This window comes from Erythrolamprus reginae, chromosome 3 (assembly GCF_031021105.1).
Source record: "Erythrolamprus reginae isolate rEryReg1 chromosome 3, rEryReg1.hap1, whole genome shotgun sequence".
Lineage (NCBI taxonomy): Eukaryota > Metazoa > Chordata > Lepidosauria > Squamata > Dipsadidae > Erythrolamprus > Erythrolamprus reginae.
In genome coordinates this window covers 39,834,740-39,854,757 of record NC_091952.1, presented here as the reverse complement: position 1 = coordinate 39,854,757, position 20,018 = coordinate 39,834,740, and the positions used below count along the sequence as shown (strand labels likewise).

Sequence of the window (20,018 nt, the reverse complement as noted above, 5' to 3'; positions counted from 1 at the left end):
TAGTGTTGGTTCAGTATGATACATACATAAATTCAACCACTGTAATTTGCTTCATAACTAATGTCAGTGTAATATGTGAAACTGTCCATTGTATGAAGAAAGACCTGGATTTAAGGTTCTTATCATTTAAATATTGCAGAAGGGGAGAAAATCTATTTTGTAAGCAGAGTTCCCTAGTTTTTAAAAAAATATTTTATGTTTAAGATGCACAAACCATTTAATAATTTGAGTTTTCGGAGAGGGGCGGCATACAAATCTAATAAATTATTATTATTATTATCATTATTATTATTATCATTATTATCATTATTATCATTATCATTATTATTATTTTCTATAGATATTTACTTAGAAGAAATTGGTGGCAATTTAATTTGTGTCTTTGTATTGGTGTTTGTACTTTTCTAGCTTCCTAATCTTTTTGATGAGGCTAGAATGGTCATAGCAGCTGCTCCACAAATTACAGAATGGTACTTCACTCTTCATAGCGAGGACAGACAGAAAGTAATTTATATTTATTTAAATTAGTACTTTCTCTTTCTGTAAGTAGATCCATATGCGGAGAATGTTGGGAAAGGATGCTGAAAGGATTCCAATACCCTTGATTGAATATGATATCAAAACCAAATGCCTAAGGAGACTTGTCTTCTGTGTAAATAATTTAGGAATGCCCCCATTGTGGTCAACTATCTTTAACATGATGGTGCTGTAGGCATCGGAAAACATTCTATGTAATGATACTGAGTCATAAACGGAAAGTTCCTAAATGCTATGGTGAGAAAGAGTATGCCATAAGGATGTTATTTTCAACAGCAGTCCTGTGGATAGTACAATACTTATTCTGTTCTTTTGCATTAAACCCTTGTCCAGTGACATGCTTAAGATAATCAACCTAGCAATCTTGGTGATAATAAAAGACTATGAAGTTAATTTTTAATTTATTCATTTTACAGTATCTAAACACAGCCTTCTGCATGTAGGTAATTAGACTTTCTACACTGGAACATTGTGAAATCTACTGTAAGCAGTTTTGTCTCCCCTATGACTGTTATCCTCCATAGTAATATGTCAGGATAGAATTTTTAGAAAGAGATAAAAGAGGTAGGAGGAAGGAGCATCTTATTGCAATAATTCTTCATGGTTCTGTTAACAAATCGAGCTCTGATTGAGAGAATTGCACTGGGACTTGGTTTATTTCTCAGGTGCTATTTGGAACGCTGACACTATTTTAATTCAGAATTGTATTCATATTTGTATTTGTTGTACTCATTACCCTTTGGAGAGATATTTTGATTAATTTCTACATCAGCTGGTATTCCATTAGTTTGGAAGATAATGTTGGTCTTTTCATCTAGAAAAATCATGGCATAGGATACTAATAAACGGATTCTTCTAACGGTTGCTTCTTTAACCCTAAACCAAATGCAAAGCTCCTTTAACTTTTTTTCTCCTAAATGGATTTTCTCTAGTGATAAATATTATTAAAGTTGTATTGGAGGAACTTGTGTTGATTTCCAGGTTCAAAAAGTAATTGACAAGTCAGTCAAAGAGCCAAAATATTTGCAAAAATGCTTTAGTAATATTTATATCAGGAACTTTAAGGTTCAGAAGACAGTTATTTGGAGAAAGTGAAGGTTGCCTTCTTGAACACTTACCTACCTGCCTACCGTTTTGTAATTAATGCATACAGAAACAGGAAATACAGATTACTCTAAGGACTAGATTCAAATATTGGGATTCTGATATTGAAATTAATCACATCATAGAGTACCATGCCTTGCAGTCCTTTCAATAATAATAATAATAATAATAATAATAATAATAATAATAACAACAACAACAACAACAACAACAATTTTATTTATTTATTTATTTTGTCAAACAATTATAGGGTGATAATTTGTACAAATAAAACATTAGATAAGTAATGATAAAAAGTAACAAAAGAAGACGGTCAGGACGGTAGGCACAGTGGTGCGCTTATGCACGCCCCTTATATAACATGTCTCTCTAACGATAATCTTCCCTTGCTTATTGATGGACTCTCTACAAGAATGTTTTACTCTGGTAGATATATTAAACCATTGATATAATAGAGGGTTGATATTTGAAAATTGTAAATATATGTGGTTGTGATAATCTTATTCATTTAGTAAATACTTTTAACATGATATGGTATAGTCCAAAAACCCCCAACAATAATTATACAATAACATTTAATAAAACTAATTAGTAGGTTAACATGCAACCAGTAAAGATATTTGCAATTACAGCAAATCAAATGCAACCACCATACATTTTTAAAGGAAAATTCTTCAGTGTTAAATAGCATACACATATCCATAATTAAAGTGAAACAATACAGGATAAAATGAGAGTAGGATAAAATGCATTGACTTTTGACCAAAATTGGAACCAGAATTTCAGTCACAACAGCAAATGCGGTTGTTACATGAGTAATTAAATGACCATGATAAATTTTATGACTCCCCCCCCCCATGATTGTTAAATAAATCACATGATCTTTAAGCAAATCTGACCTCCCAAATTGATTGTGTTTGTCAGAAACTGTCTGAGAAGGTTTCAAATCATGATCACATGACTACAAAATGCTGCTATCATTGTAAGTGTGGAACCAGTTGCCAAGTACCCGAATTGTGATCATAGGATTGTGGGAATGGTTGTAACTTTGAAGACTGATCATAAGTCACTTTTTCTGAGACTGTTGTAATTTTGAATCATGTTTAAACAGATGGTTATAAGTCAAGGATTTTCTGTAATTGGACCTTAAACCAACCCACTAAAAAAAAAACCTTTAAAAGAACCCAGAGTCTGGGGATTGCCATCTTGGAATCAGGAAGGCAAAGAAGAACCTATCTAGTGTAGGGGTAGACACTTGTGGACTTCAATTCCCAGAATTCCTGAGCTAGCATGAGTGGCTCAGGAATTCTGGGAGTTGAAGTCCACAAGTCATAGAAGAGCCAACTTTGCCTACCCCTGATCTAGTGGAAGGAAAGAAGCGGCACTTTTGAGGGAGAAAAAAAAAGTCAAGTACAGTGGTACCTCTACCTACAAATGCTTCTGCTTAAGAACTTTTCCAGATAAGAACTAGGTGTTCAAAAGTTTTTTTGCCTCTTCTCAAGAACCATTTTCCACTTAAAACCCCGAGCCTCTGAACTGTAACCGGAAAAGGCAGGGAGAAGCCTCCATGGGGCCTCTCTAGGAATCTCCGGGGAGGAAAAAGGGGACGGAAAAGGTGGAGAAAACTTCCATGGGGCCTCTCTAGGAATTTCCTGGGGGAAACTGGGCCCCCATCCTCCCTATGGTTTCCCCAATTGCACACATTATTTGCTTTTACATTGATTCCTATGGGAAAAATTGCTTCTTCTTACAAACTTTTCTACTTAAGAACCTGGTCACGGAACAAATTAAGTTCGTAAGTAGAGGGAGCACTCTAATTGTGTTTGTCTGAACAGACAGTTGTAAGCATAACCAATAGTTTGAATTATGATCTGGTTTGATTAAGTATAGCACTTGAGTTAATAAAAATCTCTACATTGTAAGAAAACTGGAAATAACACAGAAGTTAATGTACCGGAATAGGTTTTACTGCAGTCATTTTTTTTTCATATTTTTGTGGCAGAGATCTTCAAACTTGGCAACTTTAAGACTTGTGGACTTTAACTTCCTGAATTCTCCAGCCAGAATTTTGGGAGCTGAAATCTACAAGTCTTAAAGTTGCCAAGATTAGGAATCCCTGCTGTAAGGAATACAGATTTTCTGACTGCCATTTCTATCCCCTCCAGGAATGGACAATCAGACAGTGCTAGCTGTTCAGTCCTTGTTAGATGGCCAAGGAGGTGTTACAGATCCATCATCACAGACAGTCAACACATCTTCCTCCATCCAGTCCATGGGTGAGTCTCCCATTGGGACTTCTTTGTTGCTTCTCGTTGTGATGTGCAGTTACGTAGTAATTGGTTCCAGTGTGTCTGTGAGTGTATGCATGCACTACTGCTTTATTCTTTTACTCCAGGTATTCAAAGAGTTATAATCCTGAAACAATATTAATGAAACCATTTTATATTCATTAGCAATAGGGCAGCTGGGCTGAATCCTAATGTTTCCAGGAGGCTCCCCTGCCATTTATTCCTCCAGCTGGCCTGAATCCTGCCGTTTCCAGCCCCCCCTGCCATTTATTTATTTATTTATTTGTTGATTGATTGATTTATTTAATTTGTATGCTGCCCCTCTCCAAGGAATCAGAGCGGCTCCCAACAAACAATACAGTCTACAAATCCAATGTTAAAAAGCAGAACAATTAAGAAACCCTTATTAAGATCAAACACACAACTCAACATACCATACATAAAGTGGGGCAGCCGGGGGAATCAATTTCCCCATGCCTGGCGACATAGGTGAGTTTTCAGTAGTTTATGAAAGGCAAGGAGGGTTACGATAAAGGGACCATATTTTTAGTGTTACATATATTGATAGCAGCAAGAATCATATATGCCAAATACTGGAAAAATATGAACACCCCACCAGATGAAGTTGTAATTTGAAAAATTAGGGACTGTACCAAAATGGACAAACTAACTAAAAATTAAAGAAAAAGAAGACTCTGAATACTATTAGATATGAAACAAATTTTATGAATGGATAGAGACAAGAGGTAGAAATTAGGGAAAATAAGATTGTGAATATTAATATTGTTAATATTGAAAATAAAGATGTATATAATCATAACCATAGTAATAAATAAAAATGTAAATAATCCAATGTGAGAAGAAACTTAGTTTAAGCTCTTTGGTTATATTACTACTACAGTGATCCCTCGAGTTTCGCGATCTCGATCTTCGCGAAACGCTATATCGCGATTTAAAAAAAAAATTAATTTAAAAAAAAACCACTTCCGCGTTTGGCTTCGGGAGTCAGCTGGGAAGCGGCGCGGCTGTTTTAAAAGGTCGCAGCCGGCCTGGGGGGCTTCCCAGCACCCCCCCGAACCCTGGTTGGGGGTTCGGGGGGATGCTGGGAAGCCCCCCAGGCCGGCTGCGACCTTTTAAAACAGCCGCGCCGCTTCCCAGCTGAGTCCTGAAGCCAAACGCGGAAGTTCGCATTTGGTGTTTGGCTTCAGGACTCAGCTGGGAAGCGGCGCGGCTGTTTTAAAAGGTCGCAGCCGGCCTGGGGGGCTTCCCAGCTCCCCCCCGAACCCCCAACCTGGGTCTTCCCGGCCGCCCACGCAAAGGGAAAACCCCGGCTCCTCGCTGATGCCCGCCGCTCGCCCGCCAGCCAGCAAGAGGGGGAAGACCCAGGGAAGGTTCCTTCGGCCGCCCAGCAGCTGATCTGCTCGGTAGCGCAGCAGCAGCGAGGAGCCGAATCGGGGTTTCCCCTTTGCGTGGGCGGCGGGGAACGCAAACTCCATCTACGCATGCGCGGCCATAGAAAAAAAATGGCGCGCATGCGCAGATGGTGTTTTTACTTCCGCAACCCTACATCACGAAAAATCGATTATCGCGAGGGGTCTTGGAACGGAACCCTCGCGATAATAGAGGGATCACTGTATTGCTATTATATTATTACTTGTTCTGCCGGCGTGTCGCAACCGCCCGTAATTACAGGGTAATTAGTCCAGGAAGACACACACCACACGATAAAAGGAAAACCCAAAAGTTTTTATAAACAGAAAACCAGAAACAGCTCCCTTTTTAAATGTCAAAGGGATTTTATGGTACACACAAGGCACAGGTTAAATGCAGTCCAATTGCTCACCCAATAACTGGGAAATTGAGTCCAATTCTAAAGTCCAGAGAGTCCACACACACAATCCTGAAGAGCAAAAACCACGATCTTGAGGAAACTATGAATCAGATAAACTGCCATGAGGCTAAAACACCAGGCTGCACTTTTATCTGTAGCACTAATTACAGCAGCCCCACCCAACCACAGGTGGCCTCATTTTCTCTTGTAATAGTCCTTCAGTTGTTGTCTCCTATGCATCACTCTACGCATGCGTGGATGTGTCATTACTTGTTGTTCAGAATCCAGGGATGATACAGATGACTGATCTCCTCCTGGGTTGTCTGCCAAACTCCCCTCTTCCCTGTTACTCACGCTTCCTTGGTCAGAGGAGACTTTGTCGGCAGATTCTATTGGGAGCAAAACAGGCCTGTGGCATGTGATGTCTCCCCCACCTCCACCTCCATATTCCTTGGGGCAGGAGCTGGGCCAGAGCTAACCACAACAATTACTGTTGTTATAAGTTTGCATGTTAATATTTACTATTAACTTTCCTTTAGTTTTTTCTTATTTGTAAATGGAATAATCTGACAATGCACTGTTTTTCAAAAATATTTATGAATAAAAACTTATGAATATTTTTTTTAAAAAATTACTATATAGTGTTGACAATAAAATAGGTTCCAGAGCATTTCAGATTTGGAGAATTACCATTGAGAAGGCCCACATCTGAGAAATTAACTGCCACACTCAGGCATTGTGTATGGCTAAAAGCATACCAGTTTGAGTTCCGTTCAAATACCGTTGTGTAATACCATGCAGGACCTTAAAGGTTAATATTCATTTCTTCAACTGCAATCAGAAAAAAATAAATCAGAGACTAGGTAAAGCTGGCATAAAACTGGCATAATATGGTTATAACATCCAATTCCCGTCAGTACTATTACTACCAAATTTGGTGATAACTGAAGTTTCTGGTATTCAATGAGTGGCATATAAATACAATAAATAAATCCCAATATATAATGGATTATTGCAATCTAGATGAGAGATTAACCAAGCATGGTTTATTGATATGGGAGTATATTTTAGTAGCTGCTGTTACAATTTTGAAAGGTGTTATGTTTGCCTAAGGCTATAGTGATAGAGATGACTCTAAAAGCATGTCCAGTCTACAAATTTGACCATTTAGGGAAGTGTAGCTATTTCTGAAACAGGTTGATTCTTATTACCCTCCTACTGTCGCCAGTCTTTTCATGCTATGGTCGAATCACCGGACCAGATTACCTCAGGGACCGCCTTCTGCTGCACAAATCCCAGCGACCAGTTAGGTCCCACAGAGTGGGTCTTCTCCGGGTCCCATCAACTAAACAATGTCACTTGGTGGGACCCAGGAGAAGAGCCTTCTCTGTGGTGGCCCCGGCCCTCTGGAACCAACTCCCCCCCAGAGATTAGAATTGCCCCCACCCTCCTTGCCTTTCGTAAGCTTCTTAAAACCCACCTCTGCCGCCAGGCATGGGGGAACTGAGATACTTTTCCCCCCTAGGCCTTTACAATTTTATGCATGGTATGTCTGTATGTATGTTTGGTTTTATAATAAGGGTTTTTAACTGCTTTAATATTGGATTGTTATATGCTGTTTTTATTACTGTTGTTAGCCGTCCCGAGTCTATGGAGAGGGGCGGCATACAAATCCAATAAATAAATAAATAAATAAATAGTTAAGTGAGATGTCACATGATTGCAATTTGCTGCAGTGGTCACTAGTACATGTTTGTTGCCAAGTCTCCGAATTACAGTCATGTAATTGTGGGGACACTGCAGCAGTTGTAAATGCAAGGAATGGATTCCAACCTACTTTTTTTCAGCACTGTCATAACTTTGAACAGTTGCTAAATGAATGTTGGGATCTTCAGATGGGGCTTGCTGTGAGAAAGCCAAGCATTCTCCTAACTGCAGCTTGACAATTTAATTAATCATTACTTATCACTTTGTTCTGCTGAAACTCTGCGTCTTCTTGGGAGGAAGCCTTTCAGGTTAAATAATATTTTTTTTCTTTCCCTCATTTCAGATGACGAAGATGTATTTCTCTGTGGGAAATGTAAGAAGCAATTCAACTCATTGCCAGCATTCATGACTCATAAGCGGGAACAGTGTCAAGGCAATGCCCCCTCACTGGCTACAGTCTCCCTGGCTTCTAACAGTGTGTATACCCCGTCCATTACTTCAGTGCAGCAGGCTCAGACCACCAATCGCCAGGTAGAGATGCTGAATGTTGGAGCTTTTTGTGGTTAGGTCACCAGTTGTACCTAAGGATACCTGTGTATTAAACATGCCAGTGTTTCCTCTTATATTCCAAAGTCAGCATGTGTAAAACCTGTTAGTGGTTGTCATCCATTACCTTAGAACATCTGGCTTGGCAGACTGGTGGTGGGGTGGGGGAGAAAGGGGATGGTTCTGTATGAGTTGCAGGCATTTATTCGATTTATTTATTCGATTTTTATGCCGCCCTTCTCCTTAGACTCAGGGCGGCTTACAACATGTTAGCAATAGCACTTTTTAACAGAGCCAGCATATTGCCCCCACAATCCGGGTCCTCATTTTACCCACCTCGGAAGGATGGAAGGCTGAGTCAACCTTGAGCCGGTGATGAGATTTGAACCGCTGACCTACAGATCTACCTTCAGCTTCAGTTGCCTGCAGTACAGCACTCTACCTGCTGCGCCAAACCGGCTCTATACATGCATATGTATATATGTGTATATACATGCTTGCCCACCGTTTGTGCGTCTGGGTTCCGAACAGGCTGTGGCCTGGTAATGGGCTGCAGCCTGGGGTTGGGGACCAAGGGGGGTTCTTCCTGGTTTGAACTGGTTCTCCCAAACTGGTAGCGACACTCTGACGATCTCACGATGACATCACCGATCCGGTTCGGTCAGTGCCGGTCCGTGGGCCATACCATCTTTTTAAAAATAATAATTTTTTTTAAAAAAAAATATTTTCTCTTCTGAGCATGCTCAGGAGCCAGGTTTCTGGCACTGTTCATGAGGTCTCCATCTTGTTTTTGGCTTTTTGGGGTGGTGGTGATTTTTTGGTACTGCACATGCGTGCATGTACTTTGTGCACATGTGCCCACAAGGTGTGGCCACACAGTGTGGGAGGAAGCAAACCGGCAGTGAGGTAAGTTAGAATCCACCCCTGTTAGGGACCCCTGCCTTAGAGAGAAGTTGGTTGTTGTATTGTTGTGAAATAGAGGCAGTGGGCTCAGTATGAGAATTGGCAGTGAAGATAGCTGGTTTTAAGCTGCTGTAACTTCTAAAATGGGTGGGTTTAGGACAGGGGTGGGCAATTAATTTTGCCATGGGGCCGCATGAAAAATTGGGATGGTTTTAGAGGGCCGGATTAATTAACTCAGTTCTACCCAATACTGTATATTATTGGGTAGAACTGAGTTAATTACATTATAATTATAAATTATAATTGTATATTATATTATATTAATCATATATATATATATATAATTATATATATTATATTGTATATTATATTATAAAATAATTGCCCTTCCTTCCTTGTTCCCTCCATTTCTCCTTCCTTGTTCCCTCCATTTCTCCTTCCTTGTTCTCTCCATTTCTCCTTCCTTGTTCTCTCCATTTCTCCTTCATTGCCTTCCTTGTTCCCTCCATTTCTCCTTCCTTCCTTCCCTCCCTCCCTCCTTCTTTCCTTCCTTCCTTCTTTCCAACCTCCGTGGGCCGTTCACAGAGAGCGGGCAGGCCGCATCTGGCCCATGGGCCACCCTTTGCCCAGGTCTGGTTTAGGATTTAAGCTTGGGAAGGCTATAATAGCATATCTAAAATAAAAATTGGATTTCCTCCTGTTTAAATGACTACTTGCCAGCTGAACGTTTTACCCCTTGCACCATGCTACGTAATTTAATTGAAGAGGTTTATTTACAAAATTTTGACTTTTACTACATCCTTTCTTATAGCGGGTTGTTACACTGAATGTGTTGTTTTACTTTGTTTCGATGAAGAATTTTCTGAAAAGTTTCTTGCCTAATATCCGAGTCTTCGGAGAGGGGCGGCATACAAATCTAAGTAATAAATAAATAAATAAAAATCCCATGTAAGATTTTGTTTTATCCATTTTGCTCAACAGATCTCCACGTATATTACTGTTCCACCCTCTCCTTTGATCCAAACACTAGTCCAAGGGAACATCTTAGTGAGTGATGAAGTTTTGATGTCAGCCATGTCTGCTTTCACAACCCTGGACCAGCCAATGTCCACAGTGCAACCCACTGTGCAGGTAAATATTCTTTTTTCCTGCCATTTAAAACACAAGCACTGACAAATGGAATGTGCTATAAAAACAAAAATTAATACATGTATGTTGGAAAAGAATGTTTAATGTCTGATGACCACATAATGTATGCTTTTTTTTAAAAAAAATTTTTTTATTGGTTTATTTACTAAATTAACAACAAACAAAAAATACTTAAAAGAAAACGTGCCCACCACCAATAAAAAACCCACCACCATTTAGGGGGTTAAATTATTTACAATAAGTTTCAATTTCTTCCTTAGCTCTGGTTTACATTTCTTTACATCCAAAAAGTGATTGGAATTTATTTTTCACATTGTCATAAATTCTACTTAAGATATAATTTTTCACCTTATTCCATCGTGCCATCAGCTTCTCCAATTTATTTTCATCAAAGTTATTTAATCTTATTTCCATAATTTTGAAGTGGATGTGGTCCACACAGTACCAATTCTGGATTGTCCATTTATTGCTATCTTTCCACCCTAATACCACTACTGCTTGAGCGCTTTCCAAAGCTGCTATTTTGATTTCTTTAAATTCTCATAATTCCCCATATTTAACTAGTATTGCTAATTCTTTTGTAATTATCCAATTAATGTTTAGCATATTATTTATTTCATTCTGTACTTCCTTCCAAAATTTTTGAACTTCAACACATTCCCAGAGCATATGCATAAAAACTCCTTTTATTTGGCAACCATGCCAGCAATTTCCTTTCCCTTTCCTCTGGAAGTGTGCTAGTTTTACTGGCGTGAAATATCATTTATGTAAAATTTTCCTTCTCATCTCTCTAATTCTTGTATTCTTTATCTTATGTATATTTTCTACTACTTCTTCCATCTTGCTTTCATTAATCCGTAATTCATTTTGCCAATATCTTGTTAGGCCTAATGTTTGCTTAATGTTGCTTAATGTTGTATAGTAGGGCTGGGCAGTAATCTGAAGGACAAAATGCAATTTGAAGCACAGGGTGTTTCACCTGCATAAAATAGATTGGAAATACCTTAAACCATCCATTCATCATTCATAGAATTGTACTAAGGTACATACTGGTATAAAGGTGTATGAACAGCGGTTGACCTTGACTTGAGGCATTTTTTATCTTTTGTGGTCCGTAATTCAGTTTCTTTGATGTAATAATATTATGTTGAAAATGTAAGCTGGTAACATTTATTCCTTAGAAAAGACCTTAATTATTAAATCAATATAAATTCTGATTTATCAGGACAGATTTATTTTGCTAGTATGCAGAAAAAATTAGTTAAAGAAGGAAGATTAAAGTCTTATTGCAAATATTGTTCCTATATTGGGAAGGAGGGAGGGAGTGTTCAGTGTTGCCATCTTGCTCCAGCTGAGAGTATGAGTGAATGATTGTGATTCAACCTTAGTTTTAATTGTCTGGGGTTTTAAATTAGATTTTATATTGGGTTTCTTACAGTTGTATTGATTTTATTGTTTAAGACACCCTGAGTCTGCTGGAGAAGGGTGGCCTAGAAATCCAAATAAACAAGGAAGGAAGGAAGGAAAGAAGGAAGGAAGGAAGGAAGGAAGGAAGGAAGGAAGGAAGGAGAAATGGAGGGAACAAGGAAGGAAGGAAGGCTAATTTCTCATTCTTTGTTTTTAGAGCAGCTTGAATATGCATCCTGGAGCAGGATACCTCTCTCAGCCTCCCCCACCCCCGCCACCCCCTCAGCCACCCCCTCCACCCCCTCGAGCTCTTGGAGTGCCAGGCCCAGCCAATGCAGGTAGCAGTGGAGTGGCGGAAGTCTACAGTACATCTACCTCCATGCCTGGGAATGGGACGGTAGAAATACAGAATCTAGGGATGCAGCCGTATGCACCTTTGGAGGTAAAACTGCCTGCCTGTGATTATTAGCGATTGTATTCTTGCTTGTGATTATTACACGGTCTCATTGGCCTTTGCAGAAATGACCCTGGCTCTGATTTTACTCAGCTTCAAAATGCCATTTTTGTTGGTTTTCAGAGACTGGCAGAGATTAAATGCACAAAGTTATATTATAATAGATGATAATTTTCTTCCTAAGGAAAATAGTTGTGAAATAGTTTCCAGTCTCCAACAGAAGGAAATTAATTATGTTCTATACAGATTGTCTAAACTGAGAGATAAGTATTGCTTAAATATAGTCTGGAGGAAAAAAAATTATATCCAAAAAAGAGAAATTTCAGAAGGGTATTATTCAGAAACTGTATTTAAATGGTCATTAAATTGTAGATTAGAATATTAGAAAACCTAGATTGTGCATGCTTAATAAAAACAATACAGTGATCCCCCGCTCGTTGCGAGGGTTCCGTTCCAGGACCCCCCGCAACGAGCGGGTTTTCGCGAAGTAGCGCTGCGGAAGTAAAAACACCATCTGCGCATGTGCAGATGGTGTTTTTAACTTCCGCAGCGCTAGCGAGGAGCCGAAGATTGGGGGCGGCGCGGCTGTTTTAAAACGTCGCCGCCGGCATGGGGGGCTTCCTAGCAGCCCCCCAAACACGGGTTGGGGGTCCGGGGGGTGCTGGCAAGCCCCCCATGCCGGCGGCGACGTTTTAAAACAGCCGCGCCGCCCCCAATCTTCGGCTCCTCGCTAGCGGGCTTTCGAGATGAGTCCTGAAGCGAATTCGCTTCAGGACTCAGCTCGAAAGCGGCGAGAGCTAGCGCCCAGCCCCGTGACATTCGCTTTCCTGCCGCCGGCAGCCGAGTGATCCTGGGCTCCTTCGCAACCTCAGAGAGCTTCCTGGGCATGAAAGCTCACGAAAACCAGGAAGCTCTCTGAGGTTGCGAAGGAGCCCACGATCACTCGGCTGCAAGCGGGAGGAAGGCGAATCCCACGGGGCTGGGCTCGGTTATCCCCTCGGCTCCCCTCCTACCAGCCCCGCCGCGGAAGGCTCCATTCTGTTCCCTGAATGGAGACCGCCGGCCGCTCAATCGGCCCGGCAGGGAACAGAATGGAGCGTTCCGCGGCGGGGTTGCTAAGGGGGGGGAGACGAGCCCAGCCCCGTGACATTCGTTTTCCTGCCGCCGGCAGCCGAGTGATCCTGGGCTCCTTCGCAACCTCGGAGAGCTTCCTGGGCATGAAAGCTCACGAAAACCAGGAAGCTCTCTGAGGTTGCGAAGGAGCCCACGATCACTCGGCTGCAAGCGGGAGGAAGGCGAATCCCACGGGGCTGGGCTCGGTTATCCCCTCGGCTCCCCTCCTACCAGCCCCGCCGCGGAAGGCTCCATTCTGTTCCCTGAATGGAGACCGCCGGCCGCTCAATCGGGCCGGCAGGGAACAGAATGGAGCCTTCCGCGGCGGGGTTGCTAAGGGGGGGGAGACAAGCCCAGCCCCGTGACATTCGTTTTCCTGCCGCCGGCAGCCGAGTGATCCTGGGCTCCTTCGCAACCTCGGAGAGCTTCCTGGGCATGAAAGCTCACGAAAACCAGGAAGCTCTCTGAGGTTGCGAAGGAGCCCACGATCACTCGGCTGCAAGCGGGAGGAAGGCGAATCCCACGGGGCTGGGCTCGGTTATCCCCTCGGCTCCCCTCCTACCAGCCCCGCCGCGGAAGGCTCCATTCTGTTCCCTGAATCACTTTGAATCCAGCAGCTTCTGCTGGATACGGGCGGTGGGTGGGACGAGCGGTGAGGAAGCCAGGGGCTGTGGCAGCTCGCCCCCCCATCGCCCGTATCCAACAGAAGCGGCGGGATTCAAAGTGCTGGGGTGGGGGTGTCCCGACAGCCCCCCACCCCAGCACTTTGAATCCAGCAGCTTCTGCTGGATACGGGCGGTGGGTGGGACGAGCGGTGCGGAAGCCAGGGGTGTGGCAGCTCGCCCCCCCATCGCCCGTATCCAGCAGAAGCGGCGGGATTCAAAGGGATTCAAGGCTAACTTCTGCGCTTGGCTTGAGGACTCAGCTGGGAAGCGGCACGGGTGTTTTAAAAGGTCTCCGCCGGCATGGGGGGCTTCCTACCCCCCCCCGAACCCCCAACCCGGGTTTGGGGGGGTGCTAAGAAGCCCCCCATGCCGGCGGAGACCTTTTAAAACACCCGTGCCGCTTCCCAACTGAGTCCCGAAGCCAAACGAACCCGGGTGGCCGGGCGAGCAGCGAGCAAATGGCGGGTGGCCGGGCGAAGGGCGGGCGAACGGAGGGCGAGCGGGTGCTGGGGGGGCTTCTCGCCCTCCCGCCAGCAAGATGGGAAAGACCCAGGGAAGCCGCCCAGCAGCTGATCTGCCCGGCGGGGAACACCATCTACGCATGTGTGGCCATAGGAAAAAAGGGCGCACATGCGCAGATGGTGTTTTTACTTCCGGGTTGAAAAATCGCGATGTAGCCCATTCGCAATGGTCGGGGACGCAATAACCGGGGGATCACTGTACACCAGGGGTCCCCAACCACTGGGCCGCGGACCAGTACCGGGCCGCGGGGCATGTTGCACCGGTCCGTGGAGTCAGCAGCTGCCGGCCCTCATGCCGCCACCCCCTCCCTCCAGCGCTTTGCCTCCCGCCGGGCAAGAGGCCTCGGGAGGCAGGTTCTGCTGGCCACAGAACGATGGATGGGACAGAGGGGCGGGAAGGACCGAGAGGCTCAAGCCTCTTTTGGCTTCTGCCGTGGGGCGCTTTTGCGTTTTTGGCTGGGGGGAGGCAGGAGGGCCAGCCTGACCCCCTCTCTCCAGCGCTTAGCTCCCGCTGGGCAAGAGGGCTTGGGAGGCAGGTTCTGCCGGCCACAGGACGATGGCGGGAAAGAGGGGCGGGGAGGACCAGCATCCCCATGCTTAATCCCGCCCCCAACCACACCCCTTTCCGCCCCCACTGGGCCATAGAAAAATTGTCTTGCTGAAACTGGTCCCTGGTGGAAAAAACGTTGGGGACCACTGCTGTACACTATAGAAGAAATGAAAGTAATGTAACCACAGAGAAACCACAGGTCTCCACATTTGGCAAGATTGGCTTAGGTTATCTGAATAAGCAACTGAATAATAATAATAATAATAATAATAATAATAATAATAATAATAATAATAATAAATAATTAATAATAATAATAATAATGATATTTTATTAGATTTGTATGCCACCCCTCTCCGAAGACTTGGGGCGTCTCACAACAATAATAAAAAACTATGTTACATCGAAACAAATCTAATATTAAAAAAGAAGCATATAAAACCCTATCATATTTAAAACCAAACAACACATACATACCAAACATAAAATATAAAAAGCCTGGGGTAAGATGTCTCAATTCCCCCATGCCTGGCGATATAGGTGGGTCTTGAGTAGTTTACAAAAGACAAGGAGGGTGGGGGCAGTTCTCATCTCCGGGGGGAGTTGATTCCAGAGGGCCGGGGCCGCCACAGAGAAGGCTCTTCCCCTGGGGCCCGCCAAACGACATTCTTTAGTCGATGGGACCCGGAGAAGGCCAACTCTGTGGGACCTTATCGGTCGCTGGGATTTGTGCGGTAGCAGGCGGTTGGTGCTGATTTATGTTAACTGTTGTAACTATATTTCAGGCTAACTATATATTTTTCTGTCCGATGTGTTATACTGATTTCTGTTTTAGGTGCCCAGCCAATGTGTAGAAAACCCAGTCTATCCTTCCCCTCCAGTATATAGTCCAAGCAAACAAAGCTTTAAGTCTAAAAATGCTAATGCTGCCGCTTCCTTGAATAACACATGTGGAGGAAGTCTGACCAATTTTGATTCTGCTTCCAAGAACCGTCGTTCCAAGCCAGACAATAACTTGCTTGAAGGTGTGTCTTCTTGCTACTCATTCTTTCTGTAGACTAATTGCATTTACGTAAGACAGATTGTGGAGTCCATGACACTGAAAAACATGGGTGATATATTGTAAAGGAAAATCTGTGATCTGTGATTTGGAATACTGTGTTCAGTTCTGGAGACCTCACCTACAAAAAGATATTGACAAAATTGAACGGGTCCAAAGACAGGCTACAAGAATGGTGGAAGGTCTTAAGCATAAAACGTATCAGGAAAGACTTAATGAACTCAATCTGTATAGTCTGGAGGACAGAAGGAAAAGGGGGGACATGATCGAAACATTTAAATATGTTAAAGGGTTAAATAAGGTTCAGGAGGGAAGTGTTTTTAATAGGAAAGTGAACACAAGAACAAAGGGACACAATCTGAAGTTAGTTGGGGGAAAGATCAAAAGCAACATGAGAAAATATTATTTTACTGAAAGAGTGGTAGATCCTTGGAACAAACTTCCAGCAGATGTGGTTGGTAAATCCGCAGTAACTGAATTTAAACATGCCTGGGATAAACATATCCATCCTAAGATAAAATACAAAAAATAGTATAAGGGCAGACTAGATGAATCATGAGGTCTTTTTCTACCGTCAGTCTTCTATGTTTCTATGTTTCTCCATCTAGTTCTGGACTATGATTCTTGTACCCATAGCCAACATGGCCCATAATAATCAAGGTTGATAGACGTGTCATCCATAAACCTCTGGAAGTGCAGATAACCCAAATACTGGTTGTTAGAATCCTGAAAACCCATTGTTTTATAGCTATATGAAATTGCTAATGTACCATTTCCTATTTAGTGCTGAAACATGTAAAATAGAAGATTCACATCATTAGTTCTAATTGATGTACTAGATGTCTTTAATTGGAAGATAAAATAAAATATGTAAAATGATATTTTGGATGATATAGGAATGTGAAACTTTTGTTTGTTACATATTTCATAAATTCAGCAATATTATGTAGCAATTGTATTCGAATTATAAAGAAGGAACTAACAGCTATGTGGTTGAATGGGCTCATTTTGTTTTTACATTCAGGTTATTTTTAGGACTTTTTTAGGTTTTTGTTTTTGATTAACAAATAAGATTGAATACATATTGCTATACAAAGTAGAAATGTGTGTCCTGTACCTGGGAAATCACATTTAAACCTAAAATTTATATGTTTTTCATTGTCATTTTGTATAGCACATGACTGGAATATTAGTTTAGCACTAACCTTTTCAGGAAATGAAATGTGTTCATTGTAATCCACTAATATCGATCGCTATAACATTGTAACCCATGAGACCTGAGTTATTGTTCTGATGTTGTAGGAAATGTTTCAGTGCCATTCCTTCCCATGTCATCAGAAAATATGAAAAATCCAGTGTAGGTAGGAGAAGCCAATGCTGCAGCTCTTTCCTTTGCCAAGATCAATGCAATCTGAATTAATGCGGTATAAGCACAAGATGTAAAGTAGAAAGTCCCATGGTAACAGAAAATGCAAATAGTGGTTTTTTCATTCCTGCCACATAAAGTCATTTCATTGGATTTTCCACTGTTTTCATTCTATTCTTCCCATAAGGCAATGTACGCAAAATGCCTGCTATGCTTCCCCTCCTTAAACTTCATTCTAGTTTGGTGGGTAGTGAGCGAGCAAGAATCCATATACCGCATTTTTTGGAATATATGACGGTTCTTTTCCCCCCTAAAAGAGGCTGAAAATTTGGGTGCGTCTTATACTCCAAATGTAGTTTTTACTAAGCTTTTTTTCAGCCCTAACAAGCACTTTGCCTGCTTTTCTTATTGTTTCTCTCTCTCTGAAGAGAGAGAGAAGTGAAACTGTTTTTTGTCTCCAACCGGGGGATAAAAAGCAAGCGCATACACTCAAAACCAGCAAACTAATATGTTGAAGCTGATTAGACTAAGGACTAGCGAGATAAATATCTAGTAGACAGATTATTTTCACCCTATTTTCCTTCCCCAAAACTAAGGTGCATCTTATGCTCCAGTGCATCTTACACTTTGAAAAGTACGGTAGCAAGATGGCCTTTTAGACATACCTTCATGCATGTTTTTTGCTGTTTGCATTTCAGGAAAGCCCAAGTCACCAAAACTGAAATGTACATACTGTGATAAAGCCTTCACCAAGAATTTTGATCTGCAGCAACATATCAGGAGGTAGTGTTGAGCTTCCAAAATCGGACAGAAGCAGTGTCTATTTGGACAGGCCAAGGACTTGATTGGATATTCTGAGCAACAATTGGAGCCATTCTTACTTGCTGGCAAGAGCTATGGAAAATAAAGCCATCTCTCTGCTTGGTCAGTGTGATCCCCCAAATGTTGAACACTGGTCTCTGTATGGTGTATGTGTGAAACTTAATCTTGGTCCTGATTGCTGAACCATCAGGTTTTCCAGAGCCTCAAGTGATAACAACATTTTGTGCAGCAAAATTATGAAGACGGGATTTGTTTTATTATTGGGTAAATCATTATGGCCTGATTGACCCATAACTCTAAATTACAATAGGAGAAAGAGAAAGACAAGAGTTGTACCATTTTAGGCTACAGATAAACGTTTGTATGATTTCATGTTTCCCCAGGCAGATTTTTGTCACATGGAAAAATACAGTGGTGCCTCGGTTCTCGACCACAATTCGTTCCAGAAGTGTGGTCAAGAACCGATTTGGTCGAGTACCGAATTTATCCCATAGGAAATAATGGAAATGGATTTAATTGGTTCCCAGCCCCTGTTAACTCACTGGGAACCAATTAAATCTATTTTCTTTATTTCCTATGGGATAAATAAATTCGGTACTCCAAGCTGCAGGAAGGGTGGCGGCGGCTGCAATCCCAGCAGCTTTGGGGGGCTCCTTTCCTCAATGCTTCGTATTATTACCTGTAAGCAGCTGCAAAAACTTTCTCCTTCCCGGCAGCGGCAACGGCGGCGGCTTCCCTTCGAGGAGCAACAGCGCCGGGAACGTCACGTAATGAAGGGAAGCTGCTGGAGCGTCGGCAACTGCTGAGATGGCTCCGGCGGTTTCCCTTCATCACGTGACATTCCCGGTGCTGTTGCTACTCGAAGGGAAGCCGCCGCCATTGCCGCCGCCGGGAAGGAGAAAGTTTTTGCAGCTGCTTACAGGTAATAAGAGGAAGCAATGAGGAAAGGAGCCCCCCGAAGCTGCCGGGATTGCAGCCGCCCCCACCCTTCCTGCAGCTTGGAGCTCTTATAGAGCTCCTCAGCCCCCTGAAGCTGCTGGGATTGCAGCAGCCCCGGCGGTAACATTTCAGATAATGAACAAAATTTTCTGTGGCTGTTTGGTATCCGAATTTTTGTTCAGATACCGAAGCAAATTTTTGCCGAAATTTTTTTTCCGTTATCCGAAATGTACGAGAACCAAAGCGTTCGAGTACCGAGGTACCACTGTACATCTCAAAACAATGTCTTATCTGTCCTCCCTGAAGGGGTACGGTTTTTATGCGTAAGAAAAGTTGCTTGTGAAGGAGCTTTCCAATCACGTAAATTCCTATCTACGTGCAATTTGGAATGCAACTCAATTGTAGTTATGAGCCAGCTGGAAAAAGTGTTCAGTATTAAAAGGATAGAGGAAGTTAAAGTAAGTGAAATACATAAATGGTGGATTAACTTGCTGATTTAGAAGATTGTGTCTCCTCCTGGAATGTTGAGAGAGGAACCCCCCCCCCCCCAAAAAAAGACGAAGCCACAACAGGGAAGATTGTAGCCAAGTGCACTAGTAATATGTCCCCCCCAATATGATTCCTGTTCTCTGATGTAGTGTCTATTTTTCCTTCAGTCATACCGGAGAGAAGCCATTCCAGTGCATTGTGTGTGGTCGAGCTTTTGCGCAAAAATCCAATGTGAAGAAGCACATGCAGACACATAAGGTGTGGCCACCAGGAATTGGGTGTACCATCTCTCGGAGCTCTGTCACTGTGCAAGTCATGCAACTCAACCCCAACCAGCAGGAGGATGAGGAAAATGCAGGTACATTATTAACTGCTTGAATGGCCAATCCCATGGACCTGCTTCACCAAACTTCTGAATAATAGAGCTTCTACTGTTCTGTTTTATAGATTTATAGATGGAAGGGTTAGAAAAATAACCATGGTGCACTGTTGGTTTAAGTATGTATTAGCACAGTGATTTTCAACCTTTTTTGAGCCGAATACCACACCACCAACCAAAATGACACC

General features: G+C 42.5%; 1 protein-coding gene across 3 annotated transcripts in view; it reads left to right on the top strand.

Moving 5' to 3' along the window:
• ZNF341 (zinc finger protein 341) overlaps positions 1-20,018 on the top strand; it is a 75,998-nt gene that overhangs the window by 41,863 nt on the left and 14,117 nt on the right. For 2 of the 3 annotated variants that reach the window (XM_070744869.1, XM_070744868.1), the window contains exons 2-8: positions 3,807-3,917; positions 7,811-7,998; positions 9,898-10,047; positions 11,690-11,914; positions 15,611-15,800; positions 17,900-17,984; positions 19,619-19,809. In XM_070744869.1, the coding sequence (XP_070600970.1) occupies positions 3,809-3,917; positions 7,811-7,998; positions 9,898-10,047; positions 11,690-11,914; positions 15,611-15,800; positions 17,900-17,984; positions 19,619-19,809 (1,138 nt within the window). In that variant the 5' untranslated portion in view covers positions 3,807-3,808. Of the gene's footprint in view, positions 1-3,806; positions 3,918-7,810; positions 7,999-9,897; positions 10,048-11,689; positions 11,915-15,610; positions 15,801-17,899; positions 17,985-19,618; positions 19,810-20,018 lie in introns of those variants that run through there. The other variant, XM_070744870.1, reaches the window with a different exon arrangement.